The 18064-nt window shown below is 38.0% G+C and overlaps 1 protein-coding gene and 1 pseudogene across 4 annotated transcripts in view; one reads left to right on the forward strand and one right to left on the reverse strand.

Annotated features, from left to right (window-relative positions):
• Window positions 1-5966, forward strand: part of LARP4 (La ribonucleoprotein 4) — a 54065-nt gene extending 48099 nt beyond the window's left edge. For all 4 annotated transcript variants that reach the window (XM_043965930.1, XM_043965932.1, XM_043965933.1 and 1 more), the window contains one exon: window positions 1099-5966. In XM_043965930.1, the coding sequence (XP_043821865.1) occupies window positions 1099-1425 (327 nt within the window). In that variant the 3' untranslated portion in view covers window positions 1426-5966. The remainder of the gene's footprint in view (window positions 1-1098) is intronic.
• A 5286-nt stretch (window positions 5967-11252) lies between these two features.
• On the reverse strand, window positions 11253-11352 carry LOC122730229 (annotated as a pseudogene).
• Between the last annotated feature and the right edge of the window lie 6712 nt (window positions 11353-18064).

An 18064-nucleotide genomic window follows, 5' to 3' on the forward strand; every position in this document is an offset into this window, starting at 1 on the left:
GTAAGACAAATGGTTCCATTTGCTGGAGTCCTGAGATGTGACTTTTTGATTGACGTTAAATTCCATAAATGGTTTTTGAGTACCTATTGTATTATGCTAGACACTAAATGTGGGGGGAAAGTGACTTTCTTTACCCCACAGTCCCCATGATTAAGATAATCCTTGTTAAATTCATGGTGTTACTTGGGAACAAAAGATCCAGTATGGAACTCATTCTACAAGCTCACACATCAAAAGTTCATCATAGCAGAGGTATATTGTAGTGAGAACAGAGAAGTCTGTTTCTGAATTCCTGAACTTAGTTGCTTTGGTTGTTGTTCTCATGTAGTAATTGAGGAAGATTTCCTAGCCAGATCATAGTGAATCTTGCACTACTTGTATTGGCAGCATGGTGGGGGCATTCTATACAATACTTGAAGTAAATTTGGTGGTATTGACTTTCCTAAATAGAGGAGTTTAGCCACAAGTTTCAAACATTCACCATGTTCTTTGTAGATCTACTAAGAAGAATTGAGATTGAAACTTTCCACCTATAATCCCTACCATTCTTTTTTTTTTTCTTTCCCTTTTTTTTTGGGTGGGGTGAGGCAATTGGGGTTAAGTGACTTGCCCAGGGTCACACAGCTAGTAAGTGTCAAGTGTCTGAGGCTGGATTTGAACTCAGGTCCTCCTAAATCCAGGGCCGGTGTTTTATCCACTGTACCACCTAGCTGGTCCTCTTGTGCAGGGCGTGTGTGCACACACACACACCATTCTTAATAGTCTTTTTTTTTTTACCTTCAGGTTTCCTTTGTAAACATAAAATAGATGGAACAGCTACCCTGAATCCCCCTTGTTTTTCATCTGTTAACAATAAATAGCTGCTTCTTGCTATCCCAATTTCTCATTCCCTCCCTCCCTTCTATAATAATATCTGATCTTCTAGGATGAGCCATGGAAGACCCTAATTGACCACTAGGAAAAACTTTGTGTAAAACCTCCTTGGAGCCATCCAACTTTGGGGGTTATTTTTTCACGTGTTAATTTTTAGCTCATTTGGTACTTATTTATAAGAGTTACATGTGAACAATTTTTTTTGGTTTTTTTGTCACTTTAAAGGAGCCCCGAAAGTTAAGTTATGCGGAAGTTTGCCAGAAGCCCCCTAAGGAGCCTCCTTCAGTCTCTGTGCAGCCACTAAGAGAGCTTCGTTCCAATGTCGTGTCCCCTGCCAAGAATGAAGAGAATGGTGTTCCTGAGAAGTCACATGAAAAGCCAGAAGGAAGGGCTAGTAAGGAGTACACTGGCTTCCGTGGCAATACTGCTCCCAGAGGTGCAGCTGGAAAAATCAGGGAACAGAGACGCCAATTTGGCCACAGGTCTTCACCTCAGGGAGTGACTCGGCGTAATGGCAAAGAGCAGTATGTGCCACCCAGATCACCAAAGTAAAAAAACAAAAAACAAAAACAAAAAAACCCCACAAAAACACAAAAAAAAACTGTTAAAAACTCCTATCTCTTTCAGTTAAACTTGAACTGTGGATTAATGAGCTTTGTTGGAGGGGAAAGGGGGTATAGCCAGGAAGGAGAGAGGAGAAAAAGTATGGCCTGAAGCATTGTGGATCTTTGGAGTTTGTGAAAAGTGGAATCCCAGAATTCATCTCTAAAGTGATTTTAAAATGCTGGAGGATTCCAATCAGTATAAATATATATATATAAATATTATAATTTTTTGTATTTTTGTTTGTCTTTAATTTGCAAGGTTTCCTGCCTGAAATTAATTTTGGGGGTTGAAAATTAGCTGGAAAAATGCATATTTACATGTCCTTCAGTATAGGAGGTGAGGAAGTGAGAGAAAAATATTTTTTGACAAAGCATTTCTGTAAAATTAGAAATTACTTTTTTTAATCTATTTAAAGTTAGGCTTGTAGAATGCTGTCTTTGCCTATATGGCCTTGTGTTGCAAATCAGATCATTGGCTGGTGTGCTTGGTTTGTGTGTGTTTGCGTGTATGTGCCAGAATGACAGATTACAGCCAATTCTGTTATGTCATAACTTAGTAACTGATTTAAAAACTGAATGTACTACTTAAGTAGAATTTTTTTCCAGCTTGAAATTTAGTCTGTCTTTTGACCTTACTAATATTTCATTCAATAAGCTTTTTAACTGAATTTACTGGAGATCTGATTGTAGGTCAGAATAAGTTTGAAGCTCAAGGAAATGGGAAAAAAAAAAGCAAATATAAAACTTGGTCTTAGACGACCTATGCTTTCAGGTCTGGTAGACTGTAGGGGTTAATTAAAACTGCCCTGCTTTCTTTTCCCCAATAAGGGGAACATAACATCTTTTCGTTTTTGTTGCTTCAGTGTTCTCTGTGCATCCTCTCCCCAACCTATGATAGACCTGTGTGTACTTTTCATTGCATTAGACAGGTCTAGTAAGAACTTACTATAGGTGTGTTCTAAACATGGCTTCTGAAATAAGTGTTGTTCATTATTTTGCTTATGTTCAAGTATTCAAATACTTAGGATCCAGGTTGGAAGGGCGGGCTGCGCCTACAGTAATTTGTGTTAGTGCTAAAGATAAGACTTTGTAACTAATTCTTTAAAGTGTTAAGTACTGTAGAAGTCAAATTTTTATAATCTGGGGGGAATTTTTCTGTTTACAGTGCATATAATGCCTGCGTCTTTTTTTTTTCCCAAAAAAATTTTTTTTAATTAACTCTAACATACACCAGAAAGAAAATTTTGTTTTTGAGGAAAGGCTGAGGAAAAAAGGTAGTTAAAAAAAAAACCTGTGTAGGTTCTCATTTTCTACATTTGCAGCTCTGTTGTACATTGGACAGATGAGTTTATGTGCTAGTAATTACAGGAAATGACTGAAATATAAAAAGAAAAAAAAACCATGTTGCATTAATCTGCTAAGTCAGACCCCAAGTTCAAAGTTCTGTATAAAAGGTTTTTTTTCGTTTTAGGAATAGTTTTCAAAAGTAAGAATTGTACCTTTTTCAGTGAATTGCAAATGTACAAATTGAAATTGTAAATTGTAAACACTGGAAAGCACTGTTGTGACATATACAGTAAACATCTTAGTAATATATACTAGTGATGACATTAGAATGAATGTAAGTGGAGGTTAAATTACATTACTGTGAAACTTTTCATTTTTCAACTTTAGCCGGTTAATCTTTAGAAATTCTTATTTAGTAGGTAACTGTTAACAAATCACTTTAAAAACTGCACATCTTTTTTTTTCTTTTTTTCCCTACATATATATGTATATGTATATGCCAGAGTTGTCATTTCTTTGTAACTTATTCCGCTTGGCAGTTGCTTTTGATTTAACGGCTTGATAATTCTGTATAATATATTTATGCAGTTTAAAACTGTTCATTTCTACATATAATTTTTAAAAATCATTATTCACTAAAACATACAATAAAACTACCTGTGCTGAGTTTAGGGGAAGTTTTAGGTTCTTTTTAAAAGAGAAAAACTTAATGATAATCACTGATCACATCTATGGTTAAAATGCTTAATCAGTTTACTTAGATAATGCTGCATTTGGTGGAAATGGCAAAGAAATGGCAAACATTTAAAAGTGTTAACACTGTGAACTGCATTGAGTTTCAGAGAATAAACATTTTATAAAAATCATTTGATATAGATTATAAACTTAATTATTGCACTCAAACTGAAAAATAACTTTTACAATGTATTCACAGATTTAGGCTTGCCAGTATGCTGTGTATGGATTAAGTAAAAACATGTATTAGTGCTTATAAAGCCACCTAATTTCTAAACATTTCAGATGTCCTAATTCTAATGGCAAATGGAAGGAACTTGTTTTGAGGAATGCAAGTTGGTGAGGCAAATGTGTTGAGTTTTTTATTTTGTACAATTCTAACTAGCAGAAGGATTGGATGTCAGTGAGTGCTTGCATTTCATCATAAGAGAGCAGTTCAGCATTTTGGACTATCATAAAATATAGGCCTTTATGGGATTTTTTTTAAGCTACTTTATTGCAGCTTCGTAGAGCAGTAAGTACCTTTTATAATAAGTGAGGTACTAAGAAACTTGGTATATAGCCTTTATTTCAAAGCAACAAATTAAAGTTTCTGTCCAGGTGATTCCTGTTAAATGTGTGAAGCTGTTGATTTTTTTTCCCCAGCATTATTCTATAGCTGATCAATTAAGGAAATTCACCTTTTTTTTGTTCTTGGATGTAAGAACATCAATATTAAATTTGTTCTTCTCTCCTCACCCATATATCCCATTTTCTTTTGTGGAGGGAGGGTTGGGGGGTAAAAGTAAATACAAACTGCTGTGAAAATTGTAAATCTCTGTGTGACCATGAATTTACTCCTGCAGTACTTGTTGCATGAAGTGCACATAGCATAGATTGACTCTGAAGTAAGCTATCTTCATATTCTCCAAATGCTCATGCAAGTTCCTCACCTTTTGTTTTGCTTTCTTTCCTTTAAAAAGGAATGGAAACAGTACAAAACTTTGCATTTTTTTTTCAGTCTTGCCCATTTCAATTTCTTTAAACACCTACAGTTTTTCGTCTAGCAAAATCAATTTCAGTTTTTAACAAATTTCAACACTGGTTTTCGAAATTGTTGCCTGGGGATCTAATGGCTAAATTATTTCCCTATTCAGTCTTTGAAAGAAGACTAGAGTGTTCAGGGTTTTTGTTTTGTGTTATGTGCTAAATTTACATGTGAACAAATGTTAGCATATAAATTTCTGATTATTCTGATTCCTAAAATTAAGGTAGCTTTGAGTGTTTTGTCATGCATTCCTTTTGTTTTGTTGAAGAAGTAACCAAGTTAGCTTGGCGAAAAGTTTAAAGGTGCAGTTTTAGCAATAGATATAGAAGCATAAAGCAACCCATTATAACTATTGGAAAGGAGGAATAGGAAGGATGTTGCTGGAACAGAATAGTATTTAAAGTAACTTAATCCATTACTTACTGTAGTATTCTCAGTTACAGCCTTACAGCTTTGTCTGTCAGCTTCATTATCTACTGGTTTTACTGTCTGACACACATGAGCAGTCACCTGGGTTAAATCTGTAATGTTTTTGCTAGCATGTTATACAAATGGGTAAAATGCACCATTTTATTACAGACAAGATGCAACAGAAATACCCACAGGGGAGAAATTGCCTCTAATAGGTTTTTATAAATTCATAACTACGACAGATATGCAATAGATCTTTTTTGGGATTTTTTTATATGTATTTCCTTGTAACCTGGTTGCCATTAATCTAAATACCTTATGCTTTATTGTGTATGTTAATGTAGTCTGGGCTTCCTTTATAAAGAAGGTACATAGTAGTTTCTGTTTGATTAATTCTGAATTTGGACACCTTAGGAGTTCCATTAAAAAAAAAAAGGCTTGTTTTAATGCGTAGTTGGGAATAAATCAACTCTGAAAATCCATCTGATTGTTATCCTGTAACAAGTTAAAATCGTATATTGAAGAACTGGAGACTTTTTTAAATGGCTCTTCAATTACAGATAATTTCCAAAAGTGCAACTCAAGACATTAAAAGAGTTTCAGTTTTATTGCACTCAAAATAGATGAATACATATCTGTATATACACACATGTGTATTTGCATATATAGGTATGTATGTATATGTATCTTCCTATATGTGTGTGTATATATCCATATATGTGTGCCCATCAGCTTTCTCCTCAGATGATTCAGACTTCCCTTGGCATTCACATCTCAACAAAATGGTGAAAAGGGGGTTGGGGAAGAAAAACAGAACCAACTATCTGGCTTCTACTTTGTCCATTGCTCTGGTTTATTCCTGTTGTCAAGACTGTCCAAAACAATATGGTGTGACATAGGCTCATGCTTTAAATGTTAAACTGATTACATCCATGTATTTGTATTTTTGTTTTTGACATTGCCAAGGTGCTATGGGAAATTAAAATAACACAAAATTAGAAAAAAAAAATAAAGCTGATTTAAAAACAGGACTGGTTTCCTTTTCTGCAGTGTTAATAATCTCTCCATACTTCCCATTGCTTAATAATTTTCAGTTTATTTAGTCACCACTAGTTAAGTATGTTATATAAGGCCAGGCAATATCACTTGTACATTACAGAAAAGGAAATACATGACCACTTTAGCTTTTACCCCCTCTTAGCCCAAAAAATAAAACTTTAACTTGAGTAAAAATAGAAATATTTGTTAATTGTGTGGAAAACCCAAAATCACATGTGAGGTGATACATAGAGATATGGTCTTAGTAAGTATTCATTTATTTGGCAAACCTTTAATGTACACCTGGCATGTTCTAGCCATTGGGGGTTTTTTTATTATTTTTTTATTTGTTCGGTTTGGGGGTTGTTTTTGTTTTTGGCAAGGCAATGGGGTTTAAGTGACTTGCCCAGGGTCACATAGCTAGTAAGTGTTAAGCGTCTGAGGCCAGATTTGAACTCAGGTCTTCCTGAATCCAGGACCAGTGTTCTATCCACTGCGCCACGCAGCTGCCTCGGCCCGCGGGGGGGCCCCCCCCCATTGACTTTTGTACAGTTAAGTAGTATAATGTGACAAAAAAAGAACACCACTGAGCATAAATAAGCATTTAAGTAACCAGGAAACTAAGCCACCTACATAAAAATCATTATGACCAATTTTCTAATCTGCAGAAGATGTATCTAGAGAGAATTTAATGCCATGTGGTGTGTGTGGCATAGTGGAAAGGCTAGATTTCAAGTCAGAAGTTGAGATTTGAGTCCCAGCCCTGCCACTTAATACTTGTGACTTTGGTGAAGTTCAGCCTCAGTTTTCTCATCTGAGGAAATGAAAAAATAGGTCAGGTTACATAACCCCAAGTTATATCAAACTAAATACGGGATTTTTGCAATAATTCAGTATGGAAATAATTACTTTTTATCCAAAATTTTTCCATTAATAATTCCCAGTTGTATTCATATTTTCAGATAACCTCACCCAACTAAATGCCAGTGTTGCCAAGCCACATATTTCATAGCTTGAGACATTGCTAATCTTTACGGTCCTTTAAAGTATGGGTTTTTTTATTCTATGTATTTGTGAAGATCATGAGAAGCCTCAAAAGGTCAAGTGGGAGAGGGAGGGAGGTGAGAGACTTGTGCTGATGTATCTGCCGGATTTACTTTTGTTGCTTTTCATTAGTGATTTATGTGCAAACTTTGGGTGTCTAGCACCCACCAGAAGGAAACTATCCTACACCAACACTACTCATTGGCCCTTTATTCTGTTTTGTTTTGGTTTTTTGGCACCTTATTCTTAAGAGACATCCCATTCACTTATCTGTTTAGGATGTTTGCCTTCAAATTTTCTGGATTACTGTGAATTTTGTGAGAGAGGAAAGCATTAAGTATACATTGTGCTAAGTGTGTGGGGGGGGGACAAAACAGACCCTGATCAAAAGGCATGTAAGCGCTATTCGGGGGGGGGGGAGAGGGAAGCCAAGTACAGCATATACCTAAAAAACATGCAGAGTAGTTCAGAATTCACTTTAAAGGGGGAGGCTTCCTACAAAAAGTGCCATTTGATCTGGATTTTGAAAGCTGTGGTGTCTAAGGAGTTAGAGGACATTTTTGTTGCAAATCTGTTTACAGGATTCTTGTTCATAAATCCCAAACAGGCCAGCGAATGCATGAGGCAACAGCCAATATTAAAAGATTCTTTAGAACAGAAGAAAATGGAAGGTATCTCATTGCAAAAACAACTGGCATGGTCTTCCATTTAGGAGGGAAAAAATTTAATCATTGGACTAGCTGGATGCTGTGACTAAAAAAGAGCCTATTTCAAGAAATCTTTAGAAGGAACACTGCCCCAGATCTCTTAACTAGAGGACAACATAAGAAGAATCTACCAGTCTTTTCCTGTAAGAAACCGCTAAATGAAAATTCTGAGGATCATACATCATAGCCAAAATCCAGAGTTTCCTAGGAAAAAGAAAAAAAACATTGCAAGTTAACTAGAGAGAATTCAAGTCCCACATACCATAGTCAAGCTCATACACAATTTAGCAGCCATTACTCTAAAGGAGCATAGAATAAAATACTCCAGAATGCAAAGAATATGAATTTATAGCTAAAAATAACTTACCCAGGGGGCAGCTAGGTGGTACAGTGGTAGAGTACTGGAGTCAGGAGGACCTGAGTTCAAATCCCACCTCAGATACTTGACACTAGCTGTGTGACCCCAGACAAGTCATAACCCCAATTGCAGCACCGCCAAAAAAATAACCCAGCAAAACTATAATACTACAGGGGGCAATGAGAAAGGGCTGCTAAAGTTTGAACACAGAAGAGTAGGGAAATTTTTTTTTTTTAAGTGAGGCAATTGGGGTTAAGTGACTTGCCCAGGGTCACACAGCTAGTAATTGTTAAGTGTCTGAGGTCGGATTTGAACTCAGGTACTCCTGACTCCAGGGCCGGTGCTCTATCCACTGCACCACCTAGCTGCCCCTGAGTAGGGAAATTTTAAATGGTAAATGACAATGAACAGTGATGAAGGCCTCAACAAGGATAAACTGCTTATAGTCCAATATGGGGAGATGATGCACACATTTCCTTAGAACCCAATCAGAAAATACAGGTAGTCCAATTAGCCGGGGTGGGGGGGCGGGGGGGGGGGAGGGTTCTAGTATGTAATGGTCTTAAGAATGGGAAGATAAAAGAAAAGGAATACAATGAGGGAAGAAGAGAAAGGAAGGTCAAGGGAAATTATCTTATATAATGAATGTACAAGTAGACATAAAAATGAGTCAGGGATGGCTGATAAACCTCACTCATCTGAACTGGTCAAAAGGATGAATACAGTTGAGCATAGAAATGCATTTTATTCAATGGGGAAATAGAAGAGATTTGAGAGAAAATAGACTTAAGGGAGTAATTATGACTAATTAGTCATAAGCAAAATAAACTAAAGATACAGTTTTTTGAGGTGATGATGATGGGAATGTGAGGGGATACCCATAAATTGAGGAATGGACGAACTAGCTAAGGTATATAAATATGATGGAATATGATTCTGCTGATCTCTTATCAGCATAATGACCAACTACCATTGCAGGGATTAATGATGAAATGTTATTCATCTCATTTTTTTGGACATAGCCAATGTGGACATTTATTTTAATTGTTCATTTTTGTAAATTTTTTTTTCTTGTGTTCTCAGTTTGGGAGGAAGGTTGGGTGGAAGGGTAGAATGGCAGATTTTGACTGATTAAAACAAAATATTTCTTTAAAAATAAAGGAAGCCGGGGGCAGCTAGATGGCGCAGTGGTTAAGCACTGGCCCTGGATTCAGGAGGACTTGAGTTCAAATCCAGCCTCAGATACTTGACACTAGCTAGCTGTGTGACCCTGGGCAAGTCATTTAACCCCCACTGCCCTGCAAAAAAACAAAAAACAAAACAAAAAGAAACAAACAAAAAATAAAGGAGGGGGGGGGGGCGGCGGCGTAGATGACCAAGATAGTCTCACTAGCATGTTCAGTTCTCAGCAGGCAGAGGGGAAGAAGGCCTTTGCTTATCAGCTTTTGAGTTCCCATTGATGGGTTGTGGATGAACAGGGAAGGGGAATGTTAACATATTATTACCAGGGGCCCCCTAACTGTTAAACTGTTGTCCTAGTTAGCTTTCCCCACACCGGGGACAGGTGACCACACATTTAGTTTTACCCGTCACAGGGAGCCAGTATCCAGAGATCAAGATTCCCACTCAACCCTTCCTGGCCATCCTCCTGTGTGATCAGAGACCACCTTTGTGACTACCAACTCCTCCCATAAGCCTTTAAAAGTACAGTCCCAAAAGTTTAAATTCAAATGTCACAAACTGGCAAACTTCAGGATAGTATCTGCTTGGGTCTCTTGTCTCCACAGCACCATTTGCAATGTAGACATTACATTCTTCTCCAGGGCCAGAAATTTTGCAGTCCCTGGTCTAAGTGCTCAGGTTTATAGACCTGCTTCCCTACACCTTGACTTGTAGGAAAGCCAGGCTTGCCATCAGTATCTCCTGTGCCCTGGCTATTGAAAGTATACCTGAGTTTCTTTATTTTTCTTTTTTTTTTTTTGGTGAGGCAATTGGGGTTAAGTGACTTGCCCAGTGTCACACAGCTAGTAAGTGTCAAGTGTCTGAGGCCAGATTTGAACTTAGGTCCTCCCGAATCCAGGGCTGGTGCTCTTTTATACACTGCACCACCTAGCTGCCCCTATACCTGACCCCCTTTTTTTTTTTTTTTTTTAGTGAGGCAATTGGAATTAAGTGACTTGCCCAGGGTCACACAGCTAGTAAGTGTTAAGTTTCCAAGGCCAGATTTGAACTCAGGTACTCCTGACTCCAGGGCCGGTGTTCTATCCACTGCGCCACCTAGCTGCTCCCTATACCTGACTTTCTAAACAAGAAAGAAGCTACTTCTGGATTATCTATATAGTTCATTTTGGGGACAAGGTAATTGGATAATAGTACACAATGTGTCCTTCACTGGAAATGTCACTGAGAGCCAGCATGTGGTTAGGACATTCTGTATATCCTGGTGTTCTGTGCTTAGAGTCTAATGAGGGAAGTTCATGACTTCTCTCCCATTGCTCATTAGAAACTTATTGCTGGGGCAGCTAGGTGGCGCAGTGGATAGAGCACCAGCCTGGGATTCAGGAGGACCTGAGTTCAAATCCGGCCTCAGACACTTTACGCACTTACTAGCTGTGTGACCCTGGGCAAGTCACTTAACCCCAATTGCCTCACAAAAAATAAAGAAAGAAAGAAACTTATTGCTCATTTGAGCAATAAATCATTGCAGTAAAGTGACTTGATAAGGTCCCCTTCACTGCCATTCTGTAAACAGCTTTTTTCCTAGTCCCAGCAACTTGATATGAGTTTATTTTTCATAGATCTGCTAGCTTTGTGTCCCTTGAACAACAAGGTTTCTCAACAGAACTTTACTAGTATGAAGGTCTTGAGAGAATGCTTAGATATCATGACCACTTATTCATCACAGTTTTCTGAGCTGAAGTCATGAATTGCTGGGAGGTTTTCAGATTCTCCCACGTACTGACAGTTCTTACATCATCTCCATTCTCTAAAACTGAAGAAGAAATCTATAATAGCATTTATAGAGTGCTTAAAAGTTTGCAAAGAACTTTACTTATTTCCCCATTAGATCCTCAGAACAGAGAAACCCTTCAAGATAGGTGCTTTTCACACAGGTCTTCTTGACTCTGAAGTTCAGCATTGTATTGTATCCACTGTGCCACATAGACAGAAATATTTAATGCTTCATGAAATTGTGTGTCATCCTTATGCAGGAGCCATGCTAAGCTGTGTCATTCCAGTTTTAGTATCTGTGCTCAAGTATGAGATATTTAGATCTATAGAGAAAAAATTGGATCAGAATAGTGATCACTGGAAGCCATCATGAGTTCAACAAGAAAAAAGGAAAACATGATATTATTATAGAAAGGACGTTGAACTTGAAGTCTGAAGAATTGGATTCAAGTTCTGATATTACCAACAAATAGTCCTTACAGACTTAGAGGGTTCAAAATACCAATAGTCCGCCCCAAAGAAACATGAAGCATGCAAGACAATAAAACAGAACAGCTTTTTTTTTTTTTAAGTGAGGCAATTGGGGTTAAGTGACTTGCCCAGGGTCACACAGCTAGTAAGTGTTAAGTGTCTGGGGCTGGATTTGAAGTCAGGTACTCCTGACTCCAGGGCCGGTGCTCTATCCACTGCACCACCTAGCTCCCCAATACAAAACAGCTTTATTGAGGAGACATACAATATGGAGAGCAGACAAGGAGAATGCTTAAAAGAGGTCAAGTCAACTGGCATTGTAAGTGGAATTAAGTGTACTCTTTTTGCAGCCCCAGAGGGAATGGAACATCTTCCCAAACCAATAAAGTCTAGTAAGTTTTTATTGTTTTTATCTGGATCTAGCAGAACTAGGTGTTATAGGAAGAGACCTGGACCTGAGGGAGGACTGATGTTGATTCATGCTATCAGTGAGATAAAAAGATTCCTGGTGGAGGGGTGGGGGCAGTTGGGTGGCGGGGAGCAGCTGGGATAAGGCACCAGCCCTAGATTCAGGAGGACCTGAGTTCAAATTCGGCCTCAGACAGTTGACACTTACTAGCTGTGTGAATTTGGGACAGTCACTTAACCCTCATTGCCCCCCCCCCCAAAAAAAAAAAAAGAAAGGAAAAAGATTCCTGAAGAATTGGTGGCTACTTGATAGGTGGGAAAAGGGTCTTTGGGGTAATATTACTGGTCTTACTCTGACAAGGTAACTCAGCTCTCCTGTCTTTGGGCTTCTTTGTTTTCTGGTGAGATGGAGAGGCTACTAGGGTCATTACATCTGCCAAATACAAAGCACTAGGGATGAAACTTGTAGTCTTACCAGAGAATACAATTGATAGGATGTTAGACTTACAGGAAGTACTGAGTTCAAATTCTGCTTCAGACACTAGCAGTATGAACCTGGACAAGTCACAACCTCTTTCAGCCTCAGTTCCTTTATTTGTGAAATGGAGATAATAGCACCTAGTCACAGGGTGCTTGTGAGGATTAAATGAAATAATATGTAAAAGTACATGTATTTATAAACTTTAAAGTATGATATAATGCTGTCATCTATCTATTTATCCATCCATCCATCCCTCTATATCTGTCTATCCATGGAGGGAATGAGTTCTAATACTGGATAATGCCTGGGTTGATCTTAAAAGAAAAATAAAGGGTTTTGAAAGATAGAGTTGTGGAAACTGTGAGAGCCAAAATTTGATATACGGAGTGTTATTTGGGTGACTCGCCTTAATTTTGGGGTTCTGGAAATATGAGGGAACTGCCCTTTTTAGATATTTTAGATATTTCTCCCAGGCCAATAAGAAAGGAGCCTCTACGCTTTAGTTCACAAAAAGATCAGATTTTATTACTTGGGAATTAATTAAACAACAAAGGTGAAACTAATAAAAATCAAAGGAAATAGGAAAATAGAAATACAGAGAAATGCTCTTAACTCTAAACTTAGCTTAAGCTGGTTCAAAGGAATTTAGGGTTTTCAGTAAGTAACTCACCAACCTGAACAGCCCGCCAGTCTACAGTTGCTCGTGTGCCACCAGGACCTCGCTCACCAGCCAGAGAGAGCAAACTAGCGTTCCGGAAGTCACTCTATCGTTGACGTTCCGGAAGTGCCCTTTAACCTCCCTTCAGGGAGTGTTCAATCTTTTCTCCCCCAAAAGGGGAGGTCCTTCAAAAGCTGCCTTTCTGAGCTCAGTAGCATACATAACTTCAGGTTGGGCCAGGTGTGGCCCCTCCCAACTTAGTTAGCTAAAAACAGGAATATTAATCTTTACCACAAATAAATTTTACCACAAAACAAATTCCAAGCATAGAACATGGCCTGTAGGTAAGCATGAAGATGGAATGTTGAGCTTTGAAAGACTTCTCATCAATGGAGTGACCAGTTATGAGACTTCAGAATGATGAAAAGTATCTTGCCTCTTAAGGAGAAGTGATGGACAAGAGTTACAGACACGGCCAATTAATATCTTAATTTGTTTTGTTTGACTATATTTGTAAGAAGGAGTTGGGGGGGCAGCTAGGTGGCGCAGTGGATAGAGCACCGGCCCTGGAGTCAGGAGGACCTGAGTTCAAATCCGGCCTCAGACACTTAACACTTACTAGCTGTGTGACCCTGGGCAAGTCACTTAACCCCAATTGCCTCACTAAAAAAAAAAAAAAAAAGGAGTGGGGGAGGCAGTACTTCTCAGGAGAGGAAGATAAATTAATGATAGGAAGGAAATGCTATAAGCTCTCAGAACTCACAACACAATCACTCCAAAAAATCCACAAATGCCATAGGACGATTCCTAGAGCAGAAAAAACCCACAAAAGCCTGGGCTGAGATAATTTTCCAGCCGAAGATGGCTAAACTTAACTTATTCAATCCTCAGACCATTTCCAATTAAGCTAGTTCAAAGGAGTTTAGGGTTTTTCCGTAATTAATTCACCAAACCCAGACAGTCTACAGTTGCTCACACCACCAGTACAGCATCTTCCTGAGACAGAGCATACACGCGCCACCACCGCAAGGGGAGAAGAAGAAGAGACCACCAGACCGCTAGCATTCCAAAAGAAGCCTAGAGTTCCAGAAGACCCTCCGCCTCCCTTCAGGGAGCATTCAATCTTTCCTCCCCCAAAAGGGGAGGTCCTTCAAAAACTGCCTATGGAGAGTTCTACTTCTGACCTCAGTAGCATATGTAACCTCAGAGTGGGCCAGGTCTGGCCCCTCCCAAATGAGTCAGCTAAAAACTGCAATATTCATCTTTACCACAAATAATTTTTACCACATTCCCCCCTTTGTTTCTTTGGAAAACACGTATGGGTTTGCTCAATGAAACAGCCAAAAATAACAGAATTTAATACCCTATGTTAGCAAACAATATGTTAATAACAATATAGAAAAGGGAGAGAGAAAAGTTTTGTCCAGAGGGGCGGTCCCTCATGACCGGATGCTTTGACACTAGCCTGCAGAGGGAGGGCCTCTGCAGAGAGTACATGTTACAGATGGTGGATAAAATAACAGAAGAAAAAAAAAACAAAAAACAAAAAACAAAACTGTTCATTTAAAGTCTCTGAGTTCTTGTATTCTTGGAGTGGTAAGATGTCAACCGGAGAACTAGACTCTGGTCTGGACTCATCAGGAAAGCTGGACTCTGGTCTGAAAAGCTGGACTCTGGTCTGGACAGCTAGATTCATTTCTTTAGCTGTTGAACTGCTGGATTTTTACTAAACCTTAGCATAGCATTGTCAATGATCAAATTAAATAGTGAGAGTTCTTCAAAATAGAACTCCTACTCAATCTCTCTCTCTCTCTCTCTCTATATATATATATATATATAAAATATTACATTACATTCCCTCCTTTATATAATACAGGGTTGAGGTAGTTATGCAATCTCCCTCTTAAAATGGCCTGGTGTCATGGAAACTCTGACACATGCACCTGGTTTAACTTAACCTGGTTTCTTCACTCATTCTGGTGGCATGGTCAGAATCTATCCACCTGAGGCCTAGCACAAGTACTGGATGTCTACAGAACCACAAGATGTGGTATGGTAACCTTCCCATAACATTTTTAGGTGTCATCACAGACACATTACTAAATTTGGCCTTGATCCAGACATATGGTGGTAAAAAGTGTTATTGATATCATAACTGCCTCAACTCTGTATTGCATATGGGTATAAGTATCCTCCACAGGGGGGAATGAAATATGGTGTATGTATTAAGTTTAAATTTGTTCTATATAAGTTATATTTTGAAGAACTCTCCCTGTTTAATTTGATCACTGACAATGCTATGCTAAAGATTAGTGAAAATCCAGCAGTTAAATAGCTAAAGAAGTAAAAGTATCCAGAGACAACCAGAATCCAGTTTTCTTGATGGCATCTTAACACTCATTGAAGACATGATTTCGAGGACTTTAAATGAACATTTTTGTTTTTTTCTTCTGTTACTGTATACATCGTCTGTAATATGTATTTTCTGTAGAGGCCTCCCCTCTGTAGACATTGTCAGAGTGGGAGTCCAGGAGGGACTGTGCCTCTGGATAAAATTTTCCCTTTCTGCTTTCCTATATTGTTATTAACATACTATTTGTTTACATAGGTTATGATATTCAGTTATTTTTTTATTGCTTCATCAAGGAAACACCCCATGTTTCTTTAATTTTTTTTTTTTTAGTGAGGCAATTGGGGTTAAGTGACTTGCCCAGGGTCACACAGCTAGGACGTGTTAAGTGTCTGAGGCCAGATTTGAACTCAGGTACTCCTGACTCCAGGGCCCGTGCTCTATCCACTGCGCCACCTAGCTGCCCCCACCCCATGTTTCTTAATGAAACAAAGGGGGAATGTAAGTAATTAATTGTGATTTGGGGTTTTCATAACCCTATCTTTGCTTCATTATGGTCAGACTGAATAAATGTAAGCTTAAAAGCCTAAGAGAAGATGGGTGTGTACTTTCGGAGATAATTGAACAAAAAAGAGGAACTCTGACCACAGGGAACATTTATTGAATCAAAGTATCAAATTAAGTAACTAACTCTGCCCTAATAGTTCCCCCACACCCACATGGGCCTGACCAGATTATAATGGGGACAGCCCATGTGGGTGTACTGAGCCAATTGGAGACTCAGCATGGCTAAGAACTGCCCTTTCCTGTGGGAGAGATAGTTAGAGGCAGTTAAAGGAAGAGGAGAATATTCTGAGAAAAAACAGGGAAGGAAGGTGGGAACAGTTAGAAGAGCTGCTGGTGTTTTGACCTTCAGACAAAAACTGAAGGGACTACAAAGCTAATTCTCCTTAAAGCTACAGATTGTGGGTGGTGGTGAGTTTGTGGTTTTTGAGGTAAAGAGGCAGTTTTGGAGTGCCTGGGGCCTTTTTACCCCAGAGATTTAGATTCCCTAGCTCTATTAACCTCACTTGTGTTTTGAACTTGTTCCCATGAATAAACCTGTTTTGTTTTTTGAAATAGGCTGTTTCCTTTCTTACCACAATACTACGGCATGCCGCCCACTTAACTCTTCCCATACTAAATTTGGCCCTTACGATGTGATAAGAAGAGAAAAGCAGAAAAATTATGTTATCACAGATCAGTACCGATAATATATATGCACCAAATAGCAGGATGTCTAAATACTTAGAATTAATAGAATTGAAGGAAGAAATAAACAGTAAAACTTTAATGTTGAGGGGGGGGAACTCAATGTACTCTCTTTTTTTAATCCCAATTCTGATTCTAACCCGACCCTAATTCCATTTATATCAATTCTATCATTTCTAATTCTCTTTCCAACTCCGTTTAAGACCTGGACAATTCTAACAAAAAAAGACAAACAAGAAATATGTCAAGGAACCGAATGGAACGCTATAAATATTAGAGATAATAGCTCTGGTGATTATTAATTGGAAATTAAAAGAAATATATATCTATATGTATATATAAACATATTTTACCTTTACAAAAAACTGACTACTTAATGGAACATATGAACCTCACAAAAATATAGAAAAAACACAATATTAAGCACATAATTTGCTGGTCACCATGCAATTAAAAAAAAGACCCTTGAAGAAGGAATTAAAAGTAATTGGAATTCCAATATTATACAAATTATTTGGAAAAATACGTGAAGAAGGAGTTCTACCAAATTCGTTTTATGACACAAATATGGTGGTGATACCAAAACCAGGCAGAGTAAAAACAGAGAAAGAAAATTACAGACCAGTTTCCCTAATAAATATTGATGCTAAAATCTTAAATAAGATATTAGCAAGGAGATTACAGCAAGTGATCACCAGGATAATACACTATGACCAGGAATGCAGGGCTAGTTCAACATTAGGAAAACTATTAACATAATCAACAATATCAATAAGAAAACTAACCAAAATCATATGATTATCTCAAAAGATGCAGAGAAAGCTTTTGACCAAATACAGCACCCATTCCTAATAAAAACATTAGAGATCTTAGGAATAGGTGGAGCTTTCCTTAAAATAATGAGCAGGATCTACCAATTAGACTACCTGAAAATTATTTTATAGAGCTAGAAAAAATAATAACAAAATTCATCTGGAAAAACAAAAAGTCAAGAATATAAAGGGAAACAATGAAAAAAAAAATGCACAGGAACTTGGGTTAGCTGTACCAAATCTGAAGGTCTACTATAAAGAGGCAGTCATCAAAACTATCTGGTACTGGTTAAGAAATAGAGTGGAGGATCAATGGAATAGGCTAGGCACCACCTAGCTGCCCCCCAGTCTAGTAACTCTTAATGATACTACTATGGTCTTGGTCCTTGAACTATAGACAAAGCAGAGAAAAACAAACACATGTTAGTATTCCCAATGAACATTGATGCAAGAAAATTGAATAAAATATTAGCAAATTGACTAATAATTAACAAATTGTCTTAATATATTGGGAAAATCATGCTTAGTGAACCAGTTGGATTTATACCAAGAATGTAGAATTGGTTGAACATAAGAAACACCATAAAAATATTGTC

Source organism: Dromiciops gliroides, chromosome 5 (assembly GCF_019393635.1).
Source record: "Dromiciops gliroides isolate mDroGli1 chromosome 5, mDroGli1.pri, whole genome shotgun sequence".
Taxonomy (NCBI): Eukaryota; Metazoa; Chordata; class Mammalia; order Microbiotheria; family Microbiotheriidae; genus Dromiciops; species Dromiciops gliroides.